Raw genomic sequence first — 24,028 nt, 5'->3', positions numbered from 1 at the left:
ATGAAAACCACGAAGAAATTCGAAATCCCTGAAAAGAAATTTTGAACGATTATATTGAAAAGCTTCTAAAATTATTGAAAAAAGGTGTCTAGAAGTTATTAAAAATAATGGGTATTCTACTAAAAACTAAATAAAAGAGGGCTAAATGTACGTAAGGTTGTTTTATCTTAAAGTTGCTCTACTTTTGACCCTTGAATATTTTTCAAACATTAATATATACCTAACTAAACCCACTAATAAACATTTATATTGCTGTATTGTTTTTATCAAACATACTGCATAACTGACAATAATATCGATATTTCAACGAACACTTTTATCAGGACAAATGAAAATTTCTAAAGTTGCTCTACATATGAGTGATAGTGTACGTGGATACATTTTATTTTAATTGAAGTAGCCGGGACAGTTAGTTGGAAATAATTCTACGGTTAAAGTGCGGCGACGACAGATGCGTAGGAAAATGCGGAAAACGCGAATGATTGACTTCTATTCATTAAGGCAATTTGTCCAAACTTTGCGGATCAGTATTTTTCACAGCTGTGCCCGTAATTGTTTAAATTCATGAACTAACTTCCATACGTACAAAGTTTGTTAATTTATAGTGTCTAGAAAACATGTAGGGGGATTTAATTTAACGTTGATTTTCGACAGAAAACCAGAATTTTAGTTCGGCGTTAATTTGTGTTTTGCTATTCCGCGAGGCGAGCTTCAAAAACAAACTGATTCTTAATTCGGTTTTACAGGCTCCATGGAAATATGATTAATAACGTAATAACAATGTGCTTTCGTCGGCGTCATGCGCTTCCACGTAGAAGTTTGTCATCTGAAAACGAATTTAATGCACTGCATGTTTTGCGGGGCATCAAATTTCACTTCCTGCACAAAGTTTTAATGCACAATATAGATAGCATGAAAATCAAATTTTATATATAAATTAGTTATCACTTATTATATTTTAAAGTGAGCTTTACGTTAAATAAATCAAACTTAAGTACGAAAACTTGAATTAGAAGTCCAATATTACAAAGTCTTGTATGTATTAGTTTCTCTATTTATTATTTATATTTAATTTTAGTTTGCCAATATATCAAAATTGAACGTATACACCTGAACAAATCATTATAATGAGCTAGTAATTAAAAGCATACTAATTACAGTATACACTAACTAAAAATGTTGCAGAAGTGATTATGCGCAAATCAAATATTAATTGTTTATATACTTGCAATTAATTTTTCCGTCAGTGAATACTTTTATTGAAAACATAATTGATAATTTTTAATGAGCACTAATGAGCACACAGTGGAAATATTATGGGAACACAATATTAAGGCTTTTGAACTCTTTCCTACAATCTTAAAGAGACTGAAGATAATTACAGTATGAAGAATGTTATATGAAGAACGTTTAGTGAATCTGGATAACATAATTGACGGAAAAAAATTGAACAAGTTATTTAGAAACTAATAAATTCTGGTTCATTCGAAAGAAGTGTCAATTTTTATCTTCAGTCAAGATGTAGGGTTTATATGAAAAAAGTGAAGATAGTTACACCACCAATAAAAATGTATTTGAAATTTCTGAGCCCCGTTCAGTTATTGCCGTCGATACGTGTCCCAATTAACAGAGGGGGAAAGAAGTTGCACAAAGGGAGAATAAAAAACCGAAAACTGGTGGTGGAAAAAATTGAATAGAAAATTAAATGATAAAGTATAAAGCATAAGACTAAATTTTGACAATATGTCTTAAATTCAGATGAAGAGAATTAAAGATAAGAATGTAAAGACATCAGAAGAAAATTTGGAAATCTGGTGAAGATTCACAAATAAATCCAACAAAATTGTTCTAAGAAGATAATGTTTCAGGGACAAATTAATTTTTCAGCACGTTTAATAAATTTAATTTAAATTCAAATACTGAACCCAACAAAACTAATGAATTAAATTAATGATGAAATTATACAATTAGGGCACTTCATCATTTCAAAAAGACATACCCAATTTATTAAAAGCATACTAATTATAGTGAAGTAACGTATATGTAAACTAAAGAATAACGCAGATATGAGTATGAAACGCTGCTTTAATCTCAGATCAAACACTAATTGATTAACATATTAATATATACATATGGCTCATAGAGTAACACATAAAAAACATTTTATTAAAGATCAATTCTTTTTAATTTAAATTAATTTTATAATTAATAAGTGTCTAAACATTTCGTACCTCAATTTATATACGGATCTTTATTTACGTAGTTTTTATACAACATTTTATTTCGGACAGGGTTCATAAGTATACTAACCAAACCCTATATTCAATACAATTGATTTTATAATTTGTTTCTGTGCCCGACATTGCTCCTTAAAGCTAAAAATGCCTAGAAGTGTCCATTTAACGATACAAATTAAACAACAAATTGTAGAAAAGTTCCAAAATGGTGTAAAACAGAGTAAAATTGCTGTAGATTTAAATTTAAACAAATCGATCATTTCAAGGACGATTTCCAATTTTAACAGAAGGAATAGACTGGAAGGAGTTCCCAAAAGAGGTAGAAAACGCAAGACTAACAGTGCTGTGGACAGAAGAACAAAAACGCTTGTTGTTCACGAAACTTTTATCAGCACATCCCGCATAAATCAAAAAATAAACGAACTCTGTATGTTGGTGAATATAATAAAACGAAGACTAAAAAGAGCTGATCTCTTTGATAGAAAACCAACAAAGAAGTCCTTCATTTCTACAAACTATAGAGACCCGAAACTACTATTTGCAAGAGAACATGTGAACTCTACAGATGGGCAATGGAAAACAATTTTGTTTTCTGATGAAAGTCGGCTCTAATTATTCAAATCTGATGGTATTTCATAGTTGAGAGGACCAATTAATGAAAAGTATAATCCCAAGTACACTAAACCCACTGTGAAGCATGGTGGAGGAGACGTTATGGTTTGGTATGCTTTTCTGAGTTTGGCATGGGCCCACTGGTTAAGTTAGACGGGATAATCTATCATTTTGTTTATCGTGACATTCTCTAGAATCATATGTTTGAATACTTTTCAAATATTAATAAATGCCTAACTAAACCCACTAATAAACAATTATATTGATGTATTGTTTTTATCAAACATACTGCATAACTGACAATAATATGGATAGTAGAAATAATCATGTAAAGAAATGTCACTTTTTATCTTCTAAGATGTAGACGTTTACATAAATAAAACTAATAAAAAATGTATAGTTTTAAGAGTCTTCCCCATTGTGACAGATATAATTCTGTGACAATAAAGACAACAGAGTAAAGTCTGATTGAAGAAAATTTTGGGAAGCTTCAGAAATAAATATAAACATTGGATTCATCAACTAGATAGAATGTATTTCAGAACGAAATGGCTTTAAGAAGATAAACTTTCAAGGGCAGTTTAATTTTTCATCACAATTAATTAATTTCAAATACTTGAACGTCCAAAATTAGTATTAAATTAATCATTAAATTATACAATTAGGACACTTCATCATTTTAAAAAGGCATACGCAATTCAAATATTCTTATCTATCGTTGCCGGGTACAATAATGAATTGTTAAATTCAAACAACAGAAGACTTGGCACGTTTTGGGGTTGTACACAATGTACTTAAACCCCTGTTTCTAAACTTAATTCCCACTTTGATTAATTTCACTGTTTAATCTAACTGATAAAGAAAACACTGGGGCAAACACACAATCATAAAGGTTTCCGAAATATGAATTTATAAATACAGAGAATTTAAATGAGTTTCCTAGTTTCCTTATATAAAATGTCACCCGTTCTCATTTATTTTTACAATGCTGGTGTGTCGTTTTGGAAGCAATAAGTAATTTAACTGTAATAGATAAATCGATGACCCCGATCATCCTAAATCACCTACACGTATGTAACTACAGTTAATTTTGTATAAACTCAATCACGTATATTATTCGGTACAATATGCTCATTCATCCATATTTCCGTTCTCTCAATATTGAAACCAATAATTTAAAATGTAATGGCAGTCTAAAATTAAAATGGCAATATACATAAAAAATAGTTACCTTTAGTTTTTTTTTCTAATATACTTGTTGAATGTTTTATTTATTAAACAAATTGAACGGCCACCGATTGCTACAAAGCCTCCATACATTTTGGGTTATTCTATTGTTTTACTTAGAAATTGAATTCTCAAAGTTGCAGCAACTGCGGCTTATTTCCTTCATCTCAGTATTGAAACCAATAATTTAAAATGTATTAGGAGTCTAAAAACAATAATTTCAAAATGGAACGTATAAAGTGGGAATCCATGCAAAAAAAGGGAACGGGTACTTTAACTACAAGTTTTTTTTAATACACTTGTTGAATGTTTCATATTATTTTGCGTGGAAATAATTCTGTTATGGTGGTGAAAAGTGGGTAAGGACCTACGTTTTGCAGCCAATTTAATTAACTGAAGGAATAAAAAATATTCAGTTATTCGCATTTGCGAGGATCTTTGGAGCATACAGCGGCAAGGATATTTTAATGCATAGTTAAGTAACACAAATGTTGAGTGTTTCCTCAAAAGACCAATATGAACTGGAAAATACACATTCTATTTTAAATTTTACCCTGTTCATGCATTCAAAGGCAACGCAATACGTACCCGTCTCTTTCTAGAGCGAGTGGTAACATCTGTTTATGTGGCTTTATATGAAACATCGTTTACATGAAATTTGTTATTATTGAAATTGGACACTACTGTGTCTTTGATAAAAAAAGTACTGCGGATTAGAATTTAAAATTAGGCTTCTTCTGAACCACAGTTTTCAATAGAGAGAGTTAACTCTCAGGGTTGTTTAAAAGTACTCTAACTTGTTATACAATGTCGGACAAATAGTCCTATGTATTCTATGGTAAAAAGAAAATATATACAAACTAGTTTTTTTATAAAATTTATTGACACATTATATTACAAAATTTTCATTCTAACATATATTTTTGTGTGCTATTTATTTAAAATTTAAAGTAGAAATTGTTTTAATTTAGGTACAACAATTGTAGGAAGAATATAATTATTTTAAATGTTATGTAAAACATTTTCCTTTAATGTTTACGTTTATAAAATTATATCACATTTTATTAATTTATGTTTATTACTGTTAATTTTTTATATTAATTTCTTCATATTTTCTCACTAATATCAATATAATGGAATATTTGTCCGTAAGTATAAATTTCTCTTGAGTACGACTGCGTGCGTGTCACGTGACCGAACTGAACAATTTATATGAAATAAGTAACATTTATTTTACATATATTTCGATGATCTGGAATTTTTATAAATAATTAATGTTGATTTTACTATTCTATAATATACACCTCAGCTTATACTCCGCTTTATGGCATCTGATGCAGCGTGTCGTTAATATTTTGAATTGGCGATTGTGAAACGCCTCTAAATAAATTAATTGTAAGTAACTATTTCTTACCTTACTATAATGTCTATTGTATATGCTTAAATCAATTTTAATCGATTAATTATGTGCTTTAAATTAAGCGAAAACTAGAAAAACTAAGGGGACGCTACCGGCAGAATTCTAGGTTAAGTTCATTTCGAAGGGTATGCAATAAGTACAACAATTATCTATGAAGTACACCCAATGATAAAAAGTAGGAAAAAATCTTGTTTTAAATAAGTTTTATAAAACATTATATATACTGGGTGGCCCACCTAAAACGTTCCGCGAGATGTTAGAGGATATTTCAACTTCGATTCATTAAATAATTCAAGAACGAAGTACACTTATTCGAAAAATATATTGATAATTCAAAACATTTGATCCCATTTGCATTTGAAAAAAATTGGACCCTTACTAGGAATAAACGTGTTTTTAGAATATTTTATTGAAAAGTTCTTTCTTATATTATTATATTATATATTATTTTTAATTGTATACTACTGATATACGATCGGTTTTATCCGACTGAATATTGAGAGAGACATTATGATCGACAGAGACAGTACAAGTCTGCAAATTTGTTTCGTATTAGGATTCTTTTACTGTTTCTGTCGTGCATGATTTCTCTCTCAAAATGTATTAGAAACAAAGGCTTTCCAATCGGTATAATAAATGTGTAGTAGGTACTATTTCTTGTAGTCCGTCTTATTACTGTAGAAAATTAAATAAAATTCTGTATATGTATGTATATAAGAGAAAAATAAGAGTATATTGAAATATTTATTATGGATACATTCAGTGTATAACAGTAACTGATTGGATGTTATATGAATAAAAAAGTCAACCAGTAGACATGAGTTAACAAACTTATTTTTTTTTTTTTGTATAAAAAGATTAATTTGATTATTTAAACTATTATTTTTATAACTGTAATTAATTCGTGTAAAGAATAAAATGAAAAAAAAAAAAAAAAATAAATATTTCCGAGTGGTATATTTAAATTGCTGTTTTGTCGATTGTGGAATGTGAATCAGGAACGCTGTCGCTGACAGATCCGTCGCCGACTTTACTGACTAAGCAAGTAAAAGGACCTTATGCAATTTTTCTCATCATTTCAACAACAAGTTGAAAGTAGTTTTTTATATCACACTAAGTAATTTTATTTTAAACAACCCAAGGAAATCGATTTAGAAATACCTAACAGGAAAATTTTATTTAATTATTTCATATTTTTCTCTTTACGTGGCCACGAGATAAAAATTAATTCGTATCATTTTAACATATACCCTATTTTAAAAATAGATATTTTCAGTACATAAACAAATTCGTTAAAAATAGATCGAATTAAAACTCAATTTAAAAATCTGGTTCCAATGTATAAATAGAATAAATAAAATTCATAATTTGATTTTTTCATGAAAAACAAATTTCAAATCAACGAATAAAATGTTGAGCTCAAAAATATAGAGAAAATATTAAATGAAGAACATTGGATAATTTATAAAAAATAACTGTAACATCATGATTCCCTTTGACATTTTTTCTAACATTTTTATATATAATAAAATATAGCTATGTTTTTATTGTTGCTTCATATTTATTTATTAAAAATAAAAATGTTATGTTAAGCACATTAATGTTTAAGATTAAAAAACGCTTCTTAAAGCGTTATTGTTATTCCTTTCAAATTAAAAATTTGTTATTGATGTTTTTTATTTATGTGAAGTGGTTTAATTATCCAATTTGCATCAGGAAAGAAAGACATAAAATTATTCAATTCGTCTTGTGTTTTTCTAACATAAATATATAATACGCTGTCTGAAATAAACAGTAAAGGAAATAAGGTGGGTCATCAATAAAACACAAATCTATAAGAGTTTTTGTATATTTGTATATGACTATAGTGAATTATTAAAATCATTAATGCGTTTACAATTTTATTATACTGATAGACAATAAAGTATTAGTGTTTGATGCTGGTTATTAAAGGTACAGACATTTTACAAATATATGAGTGTATTTAATTCCCTGACGTCTATTTCATGAACAAATCGGTGTTAATATGAATTTAAGTACAAATTATAAAATAATTTCAAGGTACAAAAATTGACTAAAACATCGTTTTATTATTGTTAAAGCGAAAAAAACTAACAATTTTAAATAATGAAACATAGTAAAACAAAATAAATTATGAGTAGTCAATAATATATCTACAAACTCTGTAATATTCTAGCTTTGTTTTCTTTAAATACGAAACTTATTTTTAAAAATATAATAAAATATATAACTTAAACTAATTGGTAGATATCTGGCACATGGTGTGTATTGACTTAAAACAGTCAAAATCTAATAAAAATAATAATTTGATTTTCTAAAGGCCAGTTTGTGCTTGCTCTGAACACTCATCTGAACCTACTGACATATCAGCAATAATTCCACTTTCTGAAACAAAAGTAAATTCAATTATTAATAAAGAATAACAATGTATTTTGTATTTCAATTGATACTTGTTATGTTTGATATAGGAACAACGTGTTATCTGGGTTGCCTATAGTCGCGTCACCTATCAACCACTCGAGGATGTTGATTACTATATAATGCCTTATATGTTTAATTATTAAATACTTAATTCGTTTTATAATTTAACTTACCCATTGAACATTGGCTATTTAATGTGGCAGATCTATGATAGGCTTTGGGGCTCTCGCAACCGGACTCAAAGCTGAGGCTTGAATTTAATGGACCGGTCGGAGTCCCAGCTGAACCTGCCGAACTTGTGCTGCCTGAAGAAACGCTCGACATTGAAATTACGGAGTGAGGTCGTTTGCTGGTATTGCGACATAGGTCCACAACAGGTCCTGCAATTGTGTTTCTAAATTTTGGTGCCGCTGGAAAATGAGTACATGCTGTAAAGCATAAAACGAAAGAAATCTTTCACACGGAATACTTTTTTATCAAATGCAAAGCTAAATAGATCCTAAGAACCATATATTAACGCATTGTGATCAACGACCAACGTATAAATAAACTCATGTTGGGGATAGAAATCTTTTCTGAATTAATACTAGTACACTTTAATTGTACTAGTTGTATATGTAAGCAGCGATTATTTATACATTTTTATTCCACACAATTGAAACTGAAGGTTTTCTTAGGTACTCACTTTTGTTAAGTTGGGCGAAGCTTATTGACCTATCGCTAATTTGGTCCTCGCTAGGTTTAATATCTAAGCAAGGCTTATTACCAATTCCCATTGATGACATTTCTGCCATTCTAATAGCTGAAATATACATGTTTAGATATATCACACATATATTAGAGGGCAAAAGTCTTACCTCTATTTTTAATAGCTTGTGTCCATAGGAGTTGAGATAATTCTTCAGTCCATAACTTTTTTATATCTTCTGACATAGATTGGAGAGTGTAAGTATCATTGGGCTTTCGTTTTCTAAACCATATTTCGAATTTAGTTGGACTATCACCTATTTTAGCTGTTAATCCTATGTCTGTCATTTTAATACTATTCTTGTAAATATATAAATCTAGATTCTAGAAATACATAAACAAATTAATCTTAGATACATTTTGTTGTTATAATGTGTACCTTTCTATCCGGGAACCTTCTAGCCTTACTGAATAGTATTAAATCCTCAAATAAAAATACTTGTCTAAGAGATTTCTTTCCACTTCTTCCTTCCCATACCAAAAATTCATTTTGCCTTAACAATCGACCTTGTTCTTTGAGATTTACCTAAAAAAATCCAATAGTTTATTTTCCTAAATACGTTATTAATTTGTCATACATCACACTCCCTAATGGAATCCATAGCTAATAAATCGTTGCCATGCCTTAGTTGAAACCGAACCATTTCCTCCGCTGATTTTAAATCGTCCAGTCCAAGGATGCTTCGTTCTCCGTAACTGACCGAAGAATCAGGACAAGCTTTCATCATTTGTTGCAACAGTAAGGCGTACTTCCCCATTCTCTGAACAGGTTTGAGCAAATAACTCGCCAGATCCATTTTGTCACCCAATTCTATTTGTTTACTCTACGAGAAAATTTATGAAACCATTTATGAAGTTTCGTTTTGTTTTAAAAAATCTTACCTTAAAAAATAAAGATCCGTACTCTGACATTAAAGAATCAGACTTCGGTTTATTTTTATTGTATAAGGCATACAAATAAAACCGTTTCTTGTGTCTTAAAAATATATCACCAACCAATAGAGGATTATTTTCGCACTGTTCAAGTTCATGTAAAAAGTACTGACTGTGGAATTCGTAGATTTTCTCTACGTTGCCGAAAACTGTATTTCTCTGGCCTCTAAGCGCTTGGGGAATATCTTCTCGTTGTAATTCGGGTATATAATTTACAATGATATAGTCTAAGGATTTAACATAATCTCGTTCAGTTTCTATCATCTCTTTTATAATAAATTTAAGTGTTCTGGAATTAATTTATTTTATAGATTAATTTGTTCCTTCTGTTGAGTAATTACGTACTTTTGAGTCTTTGGATCCATATTGTTATATAAGGCATCTGAAGGCAAATCGAAAGTAGAGTTGTGACAATGTAAATGACTATTGGCTGATATAGGAGGCACTTTTCTTCTTTCTTCGGAATAGTTGTCGTCTTCGATGTCGTCACTACTGTTGCTACAAATGTACATATATTATGTAATTGCAATTAATATATTACATTACAATATAATTACAATTTTTTTCTGTTTAGTTAATTTATATAATTTCTAAAAACTCTTAAAAATGGTGAAAACTAAGTTTGCCGCATTCAATATGTTTGGGCAAACTTTTCACTATGAAATATACCTTTTAATAAAGCCGTCACTTCCCTCCTCAATAATACTATCTTGTTGATTGTCCATTTGATCTTGATTTGAACCAACACTGGAGCTACCTGTACTGCACAACGTACAGCTCTCCCTATAATGCTGACACGAGCAAGTCCTCTGCAATTTTTTCTTATTATAAACACTCTCCTCACCCACCGAATTGTCTGCTGTGGACAACCCGCTATCACAGCGTCTACAATCGTTATGATCCGTTTCAATTTTCTCAAACAAATTTTCGATACTCTCGCGTTCTTCTTTTATGCCATCCAAAGCTCCGCTATTCTTTCTTTCTAAAGTGTCTTTACCACTATTCACATCACAACCACAGTTCTGCAACGCAATATATTTCTTCTTGAGATGGTACGACACGGAGTTTTCTGCGTCGGATTCGTAACAATTACACACTTCTCCGGCTGCGTGATGGTTGCAGTGGTAGATGAAAGCAACCGAACTCACTGACCGCCTTCTGATCGAGGTGTTTTGCGATTTTATCGGGGTGCTGGTCGCACTTAGTTCATCTTTTGAATAGGGTGGTGCTTTGCTGCATTTGTCGGGGGGTTGGTTGGGGTCAGCCTCCTCGTTCTTTTGAACCGACTGCAAAATAAATGTTTATAATAAACTGTTTTTTTTTAATGAATTAAGTAACACAAAGTTTAAATAAAGTTCCACGAAATAAGCCAAATAATAGTGCGAATAATTAGTGCGTTAAAATTTGTTTATGAGTAATTAAGGCGTAGAAGTATTTAACAAAGACTAAAATAAAACAAATTTGACGTTTCATTTGTCACCTAATTATTGTCATTTTGTGTGTTGTTTTAATTATTCAATATTGTATGTATTTCAAATATTTTCAATGTTTTATTTCAGAATATTGATTTATTTTACTTGTGTTTCGTTGTTGATGCAATTTTGTTTAATTTATGCAGAAAATTACATTATTTAGTTGATCATATGTGTGTTGCAATGTAATGCCCTTTGTTTTATTTTTAAAATAATTTAAATTATCTACTCCCTAAGTCGGATAGAATAATTACTGATAGAATATTTGATGAGAGCCGGAATATTATTTTATCAAATCATCAGCACATGTGTTTGTAAAACATGAATCATTTAAATCCTGACTAATAGCAAAAGCAAGTCACATTCAAACCAACACTAAAGTCTTACCATTGTTCAGGAACTTTATTATTAAACTTTGTACACACACAAACGTTTAAATTTTGATTAACAATATTAGTCGACATCTGTAATAAGTTGGTATTTAAAGTGACTGTAAACCATAAAATTAAAGAATTTGAAACTTGCCTTGCAAATTTGCAGTAATTTTTCATTTTTCGACTTCATAGCAATTTTAATAAATTCCTCCTGTTCTTTGTTATCGTCTTCCAAAATGTCGTGACACGATTCCAACAACAGGAAACATCTGGATGTGTCTTCTATTCGTTCTCTGGTGTCCTCTAGCTTTTCCTTGAATGATGTCATTTGTGTTTCTAAGTTCTGGGAGTTTTCAGATAGATTTTGGCCCTTTGGAACTTTTATGCTTTTGAATTCTTTGATAAGGTCTTCGCATTTCTCATGTTGCCTCTGTTAAAAGACAATTTTATTAAATTAATCAAAAAATAAAACTTTTCTAATTAATTTAACTAAGGTTTTTAGTTTTGAAACCAGTTTTCAAAAGAAATAATGACAAGAAAGTGAAAGTAAAATATAGTTACATCCTCAACTGTATATGACCATATTTATTTTATAAAATTATCTAAGAAAAATTAGATAATTTCATAAATAATACATAAATCTTTACGCTTTTACATCATTTTTTGTAAATAATTTCACTGCAATTGTGTTTGAGTACATTAATTGTGAACAATAGTTTAATGTAGACCATTTATGACAATTCTTATGGTAAACCAGTATCAGGTTAAAATCATTAACCTACCCAAGCAAAATAGAAGAACTTTTCAAAATCATTAGCGACGGCCTTTGCACCAGCTGCGTTCACAGTAGATCGAAGACGAGAAATTAGGTCAGTCAAGGTTTCTTCTCCAGTCTGGGAGATCCAATTATAAAGCTGAAATAAACCAATAAACGATTTTAAATAAACGTAAACTGATCTAAGTTAGAAGTTAGTTGTGAGTGACTAATAATTAAGTAAATAAATGGTAAATATTAATTAATTTTTCATAAATTTAAATATCTAATTGTCATAGGTAAAAGTATTTCTTAAACTTGAAACCCACTGACTTCGTAAATGTGTTGAAAGTTTCTATTCCTCATAAAATACGTCTTTCAAACTGATTAATATGAAACAGCAATAATATCAAATTACACAAAATTATAATACACTTGTGTAGGTTTAAAATTATTACATTTTTATATTGTTTTGGGAATAAAACCCGTGGGAATTTCAATTAACAGTGACTTTTAAATATTAAATTTGTGTATTAATTTGAGCCACATACGACAGGACTGAAACGAAAAGCGATAAACCGGAACTTCCAACGATTCGATGAACGTAAAATTCGTCATGAACGAAGGAACGAAACGATTGAGAAGATCTTAATTAAATTTAATGCACCATTTTCACGCCAATCAATTTTAAACGTCGTTGAAATTAAGTTTTCATTTCATGTAATTATATATCGAAACATAATAACCACGTTCTGACCTGCACGACGGCTCGAGAGGCATATCAAAATGTTGCCATATTTAATATAAATAACGAAGAGCCGCACTTCGTCCAACAAGATGAAATTGAGATAAATTGGATTAAACTTGTGTTAATTATTTTATTATCTGTGACAGCCTTTCACATTATGTTTTACTTTCATTTTATTTACAGGTGACTTACGTTTGGTATAAATATGGTTACCGGTTAAACATCGAGGTAAAGTATATTTATGTTCACTTATGCTCTTATTTGCACTCTGCACGTACACTTTGCTTGCTGTTACCATGAATGTACTGATTAACAGTGGATCATCAGCACGGCAATTAATCATACTTACAGATCAGGACTGCGATGTCCTTATTTGAATTATCATTTTTTGTACAACTGAAATGATTTATTCTAAAAGGACAAACCTATGTATGTAACAAAAAATAGTTTCCATTATACATAAATAAATTTAAGGAACCCAGCCAGAATTAGTTTTTTATAATGTTAAATATTAGGCATTGTTATTAACTCTAAAATGGTGGGAGGAGAAGAATCCAGTAAATTTTATAATCGTTTTTTAAACTTATAATCATACGCCGTTGAAAAATCTCAGGTTATTTTTGCTATTACGGCTCTGCAAATTATTAGCTATCACTAAATTGCTAAGTATTTTAAATATATATTGCGATAACATTGAAATTGTTTCAACGTAAATTTCTATGAAAATAATACAACAACAAACTATAAATAAGCATTATTGTTGAAATATTCACTCAGCTTTGATATTAGAATCTAAGCTACATTCCATTATACATTAAATATTAAATTAGGATATAGAATTCGTGGCAAATATTTCAAATAGATGGATAATGTGAAACGACATGTTTACACGGTTCTATTAGAAACATCTAACTTAAAAGATATGTGTAACCATTTATAGTAAGTAGATGGTCTCGTTTCACTAATTTGTAGTTCTTTTTTGTTGTGTATGTGACCAATGACTCATATTTGTTTTCCTTATTGCGTTGCAGACAGGATAACCGTGATAATAAGAGAAAAAAATATCAGTGAGATTACCTCATCAGCTTCCGATTGCAAAGTCCGGAATCGGGCCAATTCCTTCATCCGTTCGATTCGTTCCTGTTTGAGCTGTTCCAATCTTCTCGTGACCCTCTCCACGGAGTTGTGGGAATCAAAGGCAAAGCTGACGGCTCTTTTGACATCCCTGCTGTTCGCTAACCACTGGCTGCGTTCGGTAATGCTGTTTAAAGTCTTCTTTCCCTCTCGCTTTAGGATTTGGACGTTCTCAGACTCCAGAGCCTTAGATATTTGCCTTAGATAAAAAATATGTTAATAATAGTTTAGATATAAAAATATGTATATGATGATAAATATATTTGCACGTTCATCATATAAATTAATTTATAATTAGCAATGCACTATAATTAAATTCATTAACTGTACCTCATATTTTTCCTAAAAATGGATGTTTAGTTTTTATGATATAATGAATACAATAATTATCGGAGAATTACTGTAAATATTGACATAATTCGCAGTGTTTTCTGAGAAAATTATTGAAACTTTTAAAGTTTTAATAATTACCAGAAATTGATTATCAATAATGTCCTTATAAATAACAAAAAAGTTCGTACATAGTACACATTGTTTTAATTACAATTCTAAATAAGTTTCTAAGGGTTTACAAATGGAATATGATTGAATACGTTCGAAAAATCGACACAAAACAATTAAACAAGTAAATCTTACTTCTTCATTTTAAAACATCACATTTAACTTTCACACGAATATGATAATGCAAAATCAGAAACTCACTGATTCTCGAGAGATTAATAAAGATAAGGTTTATCTAAAAAAAATCAAAAGATACATAATGATAATGATAAAAATAGATACCTGCACTGGTGACTGAGAAATTTTCTAGTAATTTGATGGGGCATTTCCTCGTTCCGCAATTGGGATAGCGTCGACAATAGACTTCTGCCAGCCGTTTTACAGTCGGCAATGAACGGTTCCAGTTGTTTGAAAAATTCAACCCATTCCAGTTGGTCGTGTGTACACGGGCCGCCACAACTGGCGGGTGCTTGTTCAATTGGCAAGAACGTTTCTAAAGCGTTTTCGTCTGGTATGAAAATGATCTGGAAAACAATAAATACAGTTCATGAAATATAAATAAATAAATAAATAAATAAATAAATATGTAAATAACTAATAAATAAATAAATAAATAAAAAATAATTAATTAGTAAATAAATAAATAAATAGATAAATAAATAAATATTTGAATTAGATAATTTAAATTTTTTAGGTTAAATTAATTTAAAATATCTTCTATATGTTACATTCTATATAATATATTATATAATATATTATCTACAAATTAAACTGTCAAAAAGATAGCACAAATTATCTTATTCTCATAGTTTCATAAGTACTTTTCTCAGTTATTTTAGGGTAACTTTATACTTTACTCTATAAGTAGATAAAATATACAAATTTTATGTGGGTGTCCTGTTTTCAAATGAGCCATAAATGTAATACTAGTTGGGCTGAAAAGTTCGTAGGCTAGCATAACCTAACAAAAGTTGCTCCACTCAAAATGCTGTAACTCACAAACTAATAGTACGACAGGTGTCAAATTTATACACGTGTCTATTAAATGTTAGGGCTAACTGAAACGTATTTAACACTTGTAGGGCCATTTATGTGCCAACCTACGAACTTTTCAGCCCACCTGTTATATATACCATTGTTATTAGCAATTTTTTTTTAGAAACTCTAACTATCCTACTGGATTGAACGCCCCTCAAATGGGTATATACCAAATACGTATTCATAATTATGTGGATAGAATTTAATTGAGTAATTTAGGTAATACAATTTTTATACTAATACTCTTAATACCCAAATTTTATTCACTTCCAAAAATCCATTGACCTATTAAATGTTTGTGGATACTTTTCTCAATTATTCTGGTGTAATTTTCGAACATGATTCATTAACTTTACCTCAAACTTTCAAAAATTTGAGTTTCAAGAGTACAAATATAAGTATATAACATATTAGTATAGTATTATTAATTTAATATTCCAGTAATGTTGTAAAATAAGATAATTTTTTTAACAAAATAAATTCGTAAGAATATTATTTTTAATTTTTCTACAGCAGTATGAATATGCATATTTTTTATGGGCCAGAAATGTAACAGTTGGGCTGAAAAGTTCGTAGGCCAGCATAACCTAACAAAAGTTGCTTCACTCAAAATGAACTCACAAACTAATAGTACGACAATTGTCAAATTTATACCCGTGTCTTTTGAAGATTGGGCTTAACTGAAAATCATATCAATTTAAAACTAGTAGGGCTATTTATGTGTCAGCCTACGAACTTTACAGCCCACCTGTTATATATACCACTGGTATTGTTATTTTTGATGTAATTCAAATATTTTTGCATATTTTGAATAATCTTGTAGAAATTATGTATAATGTAATCTTATAATGGAACACATTTGTTCAGATAAGATACTTATAGCCAAAACACCTTATAAATAACATGTCATGTTGCAATAAGTCAAACAGTGTGATATCTGACTTGAAATTTCTCATATAATTGCCGTGACATATTCACACCTAAAACATCATAAGATAAAGCACTAAAATGAATTTCACTTTAGTTGTTTCTACATTTTACGGTAGCAGTTGATTAATTAAATTATTAATCATTATGCATGATTCACTTAATTTTTTTTCAACTGGTCATGTAATAAATCTATCTTTGAAAAAATATGTTAAAATTGAAAAAAAGTAAGACGTGAATGTATTTTACAGGTACAAGTACAGATACATTAAGTGGTCTCAATATTATACACAGGACAAAGCAATTTTGTTTTGTCTCTTGATTTATTTGAATAAACTTATAATAGTGACACTGAATTCTTTGAAAATAAACCATTAGAAAGAGCTACATGTAATCAATTTCATTAGAAATTTGAACATATAAGTTGAGTGCAACAAAATTAGGCGTTTGCCAATTGTCAAATTGTTTTTGCCTTTTGTTGACAGTCTGGATAAAGGATTGAAACTGGGAAACCAGGTGGAACAGTAGGTAAAATCTTAATATTAAAAAGGTCAATTGAATAATGTATATAATCTATTAATGTATCCTAGAAAAGTTAAATTATTTTTTAAATACATATAAAACACATTATTTAAAAATTAATTACTTACTTCAGTTTTACTAGGAAGATGTTTTTCGTGTTCTTTATTGATGCCGGGTCTCCACACCAAATATCTTCTCACAGTCAACGAAGCTGATATTAAGGAAACAGATTTATCTAAAATTTCAATGATTTTATGGTCCGCTTCATTTTCAGCAAGCAATAAAATAATGAATCCTTTTTCAGTTGATTCTACCCTGCAAATATAATAAGAGATAAGAGTTCATTAAATCGACAACGTTTGTGTATAAATACGCAGCGTACAAGTTAAAATAAATAATAAACAATTGATGCCATACATACAATGAAAACATCCAACATATTAGGTTTCTATGTGAAAGCCGATAAGATATCAGGAGTTCCTGTTCCAAGTATTTATTATAAGATTATTTTGTAAAATAAATAATTACAGAAAACGTATGAAAGGCAGAGTAAATGAACAAAAATCGTGGTCAAGTGACATGAATTTTCCAACTAAGCTTTCCCAATTATGAAGATTGAAACAGCCTTATGGCATAATAACAAGAAACGTGCCGATTAAATCTCGAGGCTATGAGGATCTTTGTCGACCAAACTGATTTGTACAAGAATTGTATGTAAATATGTATTGGCAGGTACAAGTAAATGTCGGGCTTGTCGCTGAAACCCACATATGAACCGCTAATATGTTAATGCACTAATAGTGTAGTTTGCCGCATTTTACATGTGATTATCTATCTATCTAGTGCCTTACTGAACTGCTGTCATTAAATGGACAGTCACTTACGGTAAATGCAGAAAAACTACACTATATAGATAGTGAGTTGCATAAAGTGACCTATTAAGGGCTATCTACGAAGTAACTGTTACCGTGAAGTACATTTTTAATCAATATGAGTGGGCCGGACATTATTTGAATGGTCAGTAGGCTTTTTGATACAATGACATTCATTTATTTATAAAGTTTTCAAGTTTGTAATATTGAAGAATGTATCTGAAGCAAACATAAATATCAATTTAAAATTAACCATTTTGTAATATTTATAGAAATTTAAGAGTCGACGAAAACAGTAAGGACGTACTGAAACCATTAGTATCAAAAATGAATCTAAGGACTAAAATTTGAAGAAAAATATGTAAATTATCCTTTAGAATATGGGCAAAGAGTAATTTGGAGTGATAACTTTATACTAGAATAGGATTGGATGGTAAAGGAAACGATCGTCGTCCTTCAAATGAAAGTTTTGACCTCAGATAGAATATAAAAACTGTGAAACATGGTGGAGGTAGTATAAAAACTGTGTAACATGGAGTGATTCCTATATAGAACTACCATGAAAGATGTGATGGAACATTTGGCAATGACAATATATAAGTTATATGGATTTTTAGGAAGGATAATGGTCCGGAGTATGCGTTATTCAAAAGTGGTCAAAGGTAATCATTTTGAAGATCTCGATTGGCCATTGTAAAATCTGTATCTAAGTCCAATTGACAACTTATGAAATGATATAATGTTTCGATTAAAATACCAAAATCCATTTTATTTACATGAATTGTGGTTATTAATTGAAGTAATTTCAAACGATTGTTGCCGATACCTCATTGAATTTATGCCTCGCCATTTATAGGCGATTATAAGGAACAAAGGGTACCCAACAAAATATTAAAAATGTTTGCCCCGTTTTCTTAACCTACTTATCCGTGGTGCATATTTTAAAAAATGTGTATTGTATACTTACGTAGGAATGGTCGAATAATATAAAAGTAGTTTAGCAATTTCGTATTTATTAAGTCCGGCTCTTGTTATACATTCCGCATAGCATAGTATAACAGGTCTTCCTTCATTATCAACCGTTCCTGGAACAAAATAATAAAAAGTAATACAATGCTCATATTTAATTATATTAACTACTGCTTATCAGGTCGATTATCTTGTAAATAATTAAACTATATTTATCTGTATGATAAAAGCATTTTTAAGTAATATTAAAATATTCACATGTACGTCATACTTACAAATAAACATAAATATTGATATTGGTAATAATTGATGAAATTGCAAAAATATTAGGAATTATTTGTTTATAAATAATGGAATATTAACTAATATTTAGGATGTATTATTTTGTATCTCATTTATTTCCTTTGTATAATATGAATAAATTAAATTAATTTATATAATTAGAAATTATTCATAAATGTGCATTTGAATATTAACTTGGTATTATTGGAATCTTATTTTATCGCAAAATTTGATAAAGCTTATATTATACTATAATTTACGAACTAATTAAACATGTAATAACATTTTTATGATACGTACATATTCATTTTAATAAACAAACAAATTAATATATATTTATTTGAAATGACAGCATATACCAAATTAATAAGGCTCATTTAAACTAAATAATATATAACAAAATTTTAAATTAATTGGAATATTTATATTGAAATATAAATGTAGAATTTTTAATATTTTTATAAATATTTTACTTCCAATTTTTAACAGTATTTTAGTTATCAATTTCAATACTTTTATTGATGTATATATGTGGATATATTTTGTATAACAGTATGTAAAAAATAGCATAATACTATATATTTTTAACTGAAAATATTTATTATCTCAATCATCTCAAAAATAAACGAAGATAAGGAAATGACTCAAAATGCAACAATTCCAAAACCCTACATGGAATTCAAAATACTATAATATTTATAGGAGTTCACTTGAAAAAACAATGTTTTAGAAAAAATTTTAGCTGCAACCAAAATTCTAAAACCTATTTTAGTCTTCGACAAACCTCTATTGAATCACTTAACTCAATCACTAACTAAACAAGTAATAACATTTTGATGTTTTTATAAATATTTTACTTTCAGTTTTTAGCAGTTATCAGTTACAACTCTTTTATGTGGATATATTTTGTATAACAGTATGAAAAAAATAGTGTAATATTATATATTTGGAACTGAAATTATTTGTTACCTCAATCATCTCAAAAATAAACGAAGATAAGGAAATTATTCAAAATGCAGCAATTCCAAAACCCTACATGAAATTCAAAATACTATAATATTTATAAAAATTCACTTTAAAAAATAATATTTAAGAAGAAATTCCAAAATCTATTTTGGTCCCCAACAAACCTCTATTGAATCACTTAAGTAAATCACTAACTAAACATGTAATAACATTCTTTTATGATACGAACATATACAATTTAACAAAAAACAAATTAAAATATATGTACTTAGAATAGTACCATATGCCAAATTAATAAGGCTCATTGAAACTAACTAATATACATCAAAATTTAAATTATTTGGCAAAAGAAATATTTATATTAAAACATGAATGTAGAATTCTGAATATTTTTATAAATATTTCACTTTCAATTTCACATCACAACAGTATTTTAGTTATCAATTTCTAGTTTTCAGTATTTTTCAGTATTTCAGTATTTTAGTTATCAATTTCTAGTTTTCAGTATTTTCAGTATTTTTCAGTATTTTAGTTAACAATATATTTATAACTGAAAATATTTATTATCTCAATCATCTCAAAAGTAAACGAAGATAAGGAAATGATTCAGAATGTACAATTCCAAAATCCTACATAGAATTCAAAATTCCAAAAACATATCTCTATGGAATCACTCAGAGGAATCACTCGGTAAAACATATGAAGGCTGGTTTTACAAAATTAATTATTAATGACAGAGTGGATCTGTATTAAAATATCTATAAAATATAATTACTTTCACGCAACTATTTATTGTGTAATGCTAATTTAAATTATTTATAATGAATTTTAATCAATTTCCCACGACTTACAAGTAACCTGACCTATGATCATAGATTAACATAAGTTCGTGGTGTCAAACCATATGGCATATTATGCTTCATTTTCGTGATCTACTACCTAATCAATATATAATCATTTAAAATACATTACTAATGAAGTTAATCGGAAACTAATGTTTTGTTTTTTAATCAACTACAATAGAAAGATAATAAAATATATACACAATATGTCTTAAATTACGTATAAATATTTATAGTTTCGGTGATGAAGCACACATGGGTGCAATTTATTAACATTGTAAAAATGTCTGTAACTCCATAGGATACTTGTGTCTATATTGTGCAACCACTTTCGTAGGCGATGGGAAAACAAGGTCAGGTCAGTTTCAAATTTATCCCTATTCCAATTTTAATAGGGATATTTATATTAGAAAGTGAATGTTGTTAAATTATTAACAAATTTTGTATACTAAACTAAGTAATAAATAGTCTCCCACAAAAGAAGGATTCAACGAAGTTATTTATGAAATTAAACTTGACATTTGGTTTTATTTAAAATTATATTTAAGCAAATTTAGACAAATATGTGTAATGCAAATATTTTTGTGTCTATTAATACTGCTGAGTAGATTATAAGTAAAAAAAAAGATTATTTTTTTTGAGAGTAGTTCTTATGGAATTTGAACTAAATCTTTTAAAAAAAAATATGGTATTTTACTATATTTTTTGTCATAAAAAGTATTTCATAATTTTTAAACAGTAATTTTTATCTAAATATCTATTTTTTTCCAAATATGAAGATTCACCCTTTAATATTTAACCTTATTTTTGATACACAAAAAGTATTTTTTTTACTTAAGTGGTTCGATAAAAAATAGAAGACATCATAGATTATTTGGAATGGTAAATGTTCTATTCTGTATTAGAATGAATAATTTTGGTAGAAACATATTTTCGATAAGTGTATAAAAACATGTTCGGTAGCAGTAACGACTTAATTATGGTTTATTTGCCTTTAATCAAGGTCTCTTTTCCGCCTCTTCATGAATTCCTGTGGACTACCATTATAACTGCAGCAGTGAATACCGTTGATCTTGGTAGAACCAACCCACGTCCGATTCACCGAGCTGTCATAAGGGAGGTCTGCCTATCCCGGTTATTATGCATGTTATGCAGACTCTGACATAATGTTTACCGATTGAGATTCTCAAACGCCGGTGAAAGTAATCTCGATCTGCATTTGATAATATTCTAATGAGATCCCGGGCCCTCGTGGAACTCAATTATAACGTGTCTCGCTTACATTGATTGATATTCGGAAACGTTCTAATGAAATAAATTATTCGATTTGTTAAGGCTAAGTTAAACAAATGATAATTGAAAATGGATAGTTGTGTAACTTGTGCATTAGAGTGAGCATTTACAAGGTAGCTGGGTTTAACAGCAAATTTGTTTTATTTAACGACCTTTAGTTGATTGGAGAATTTATATTTATTATATTTTCTAAACGAGTAAAGTATTTTCTTATTTTATCCAAGATTGCAATTTTGTATGTTAAATTATTCTGTGTTTCTGTTTAGATTTATTTTGTTTAGATTAAGGAGTTTTGAGAATTCTGAGATAATATATAAAAATTTAAGTTCTTCATGAATTATTTGATCAATATACTTATATTTAAATTATTTGAACTCTAATCAAAGTTTGGGGTATTAGTAATAGAAAGGTCTCTTCTCCTGTATCCTCTAATCTGAACTATTACTCCCAATTGGAAACAAATATTGCATAAACCTGAGGGGTTTGTACAGTACAGAAGTATAGTTCAAGTAAGGTTTAAATTAAGTTATACAATTTCATTTGTTTCCTTCCATGTTATTTTTTATTAAATTTTGTAGTTTGTGCAATCAACTTGTATATGGGCAACTGTTAAGGTGGTATTATAGGTGGGACAGAACGGTGGTGTCTTCACTCCTTTCAACAAGAAAATATGGGTCCTCTTTGTGATTCCAATTCGTAATCTGTTTGTTTGTGACCATGTTTCGGGACGGACTTCCCTGTTTCTACAGAAGGTTTTGATATCTTGAGTTTACCCATGATTGTCATTCTATTATTTATTGGTTATTAGAACCTGGCAAAATAATATTGCATATGTTTTATCAAAAGAAATCGGTTCTTCTTATTTTATTTTCGAAGTGAAAACTTCTTTAGCCGCGTTGGGCACTTTTTGGTAGGGGAAAATCTTATGGGTTCGCGTCACCGACATGCTCGTCCTTCTTTTGTTAATAAATTCAAACAAAAAAATGTTGTTGTCGGTTACTAGACCAACAAACTATGTGTCTGCCGACGTTTCAAGAGGTATCCCAAAACTAGAATAAAATCCCGGAACTAGAGGGTGAGTTACAGCTGTACATTTGAGAGCACTTTGAAATCAGGTAAAATTTTATTAAAGCAGTGGTTTTGTTAAAGGCCTCCAGCTAAGCCGAAAGCGAGTTTGATGCTAATATCTATTACTGTTTTGAAAGTGGAGGGTTCATAGAGGAGAATGCCATCTGAAAGGTATCTCTATATAGAAATATTCGAAATTTTCAGGATCATCTTTATTTCTGATGTACTTTCAAGGAAAAAAACAGCGCCCAATTCTCTTACCATCTGTTACTAACGTGCTCAAAATTCGTCGAAAAGTAATGGATCTGATGTATGGTATATAAATACCAAATATTGTGGGGGGTAAGTTTAGAAGATAAATTTCCCAAATAATCGTTCAAGATCAGTATTCAAATCAAGATACCATACATATGGTATGTACATATTTTGGTTTCAATTACAATCGAAAGAGGGATGTTTATTAAGCAAAAGTAAACATATTTGTTTTTTATACCGTCAACAAAAGAGTTTAAACAGAAAATAGATTTAATGTATTTTTAGAAGTGAAAACTTCTTTAACCGCGTTGGGCACTTTTTGGTAGGGAAATATTATGCGTTCGCGTCATTGACATGCTCATGACTGGCGCAAGCGCAGTGTGCTGTGCGCCT

The 24,028-nt window shown here is 29.3% G+C and overlaps 1 protein-coding gene across 6 annotated transcripts in view; it reads right to left on the bottom strand.

Moving 5' to 3' along the window:
- Window positions 1–7,329: 7,329 nt before the first annotated feature.
- The window catches only part of LOC109601686 (puratrophin-1-like), a 210,924-nt gene continuing 194,225 nt past the window's right edge, over window positions 7,330–24,028 (bottom strand). For 4 of the 6 annotated variants that reach the window (XM_049962639.1, XM_049962642.1, XM_049962640.1 and 1 more), the window contains 15 exons: window positions 18,928–19,045; window positions 17,217–17,403; window positions 14,884–15,125; window positions 14,044–14,299; window positions 12,247–12,378; window positions 11,616–11,894; window positions 10,288–10,904; window positions 9,964–10,116; window positions 9,568–9,907; window positions 9,264–9,509; window positions 9,065–9,211; window positions 8,796–9,009; window positions 8,624–8,740; window positions 8,112–8,366; window positions 7,330–7,902 (listed from right to left, as the gene is read on the bottom strand). In XM_049962639.1, the coding sequence (XP_049818596.1) occupies window positions 7,832–7,902; window positions 8,112–8,366; window positions 8,624–8,740; window positions 8,796–9,009; window positions 9,065–9,211; window positions 9,264–9,509; window positions 9,568–9,907; window positions 9,964–10,116; window positions 10,288–10,904; window positions 11,616–11,894; window positions 12,247–12,378; window positions 14,044–14,299; window positions 14,884–15,125; window positions 17,217–17,403; window positions 18,928–19,045 (3,374 nt within the window). In that variant the 3' untranslated portion in view covers window positions 7,330–7,831. The remainder of the gene's footprint in view (window positions 7,903–8,111; window positions 8,367–8,623; window positions 8,741–8,795; window positions 9,010–9,064; window positions 9,212–9,263; window positions 9,510–9,567; window positions 9,908–9,963; window positions 10,117–10,287; window positions 10,905–11,615; window positions 11,895–12,246; window positions 12,379–14,043; window positions 14,300–14,883; window positions 15,126–17,216; window positions 17,404–18,927; window positions 19,046–24,028) is intronic. The other 2 variants (XM_049962641.1, XM_049962643.1) reach the window with 2 other exon arrangements.

This window comes from Aethina tumida, chromosome 2, assembly GCF_024364675.1.
Source record: "Aethina tumida isolate Nest 87 chromosome 2, icAetTumi1.1, whole genome shotgun sequence".
Lineage (NCBI taxonomy): Eukaryota > Metazoa > Arthropoda > Insecta > Coleoptera > Nitidulidae > Aethina > Aethina tumida.
Note: the sequence above shows the minus strand (reverse complement) of the source record. Positions and strands in the feature narration are given on the sequence as shown.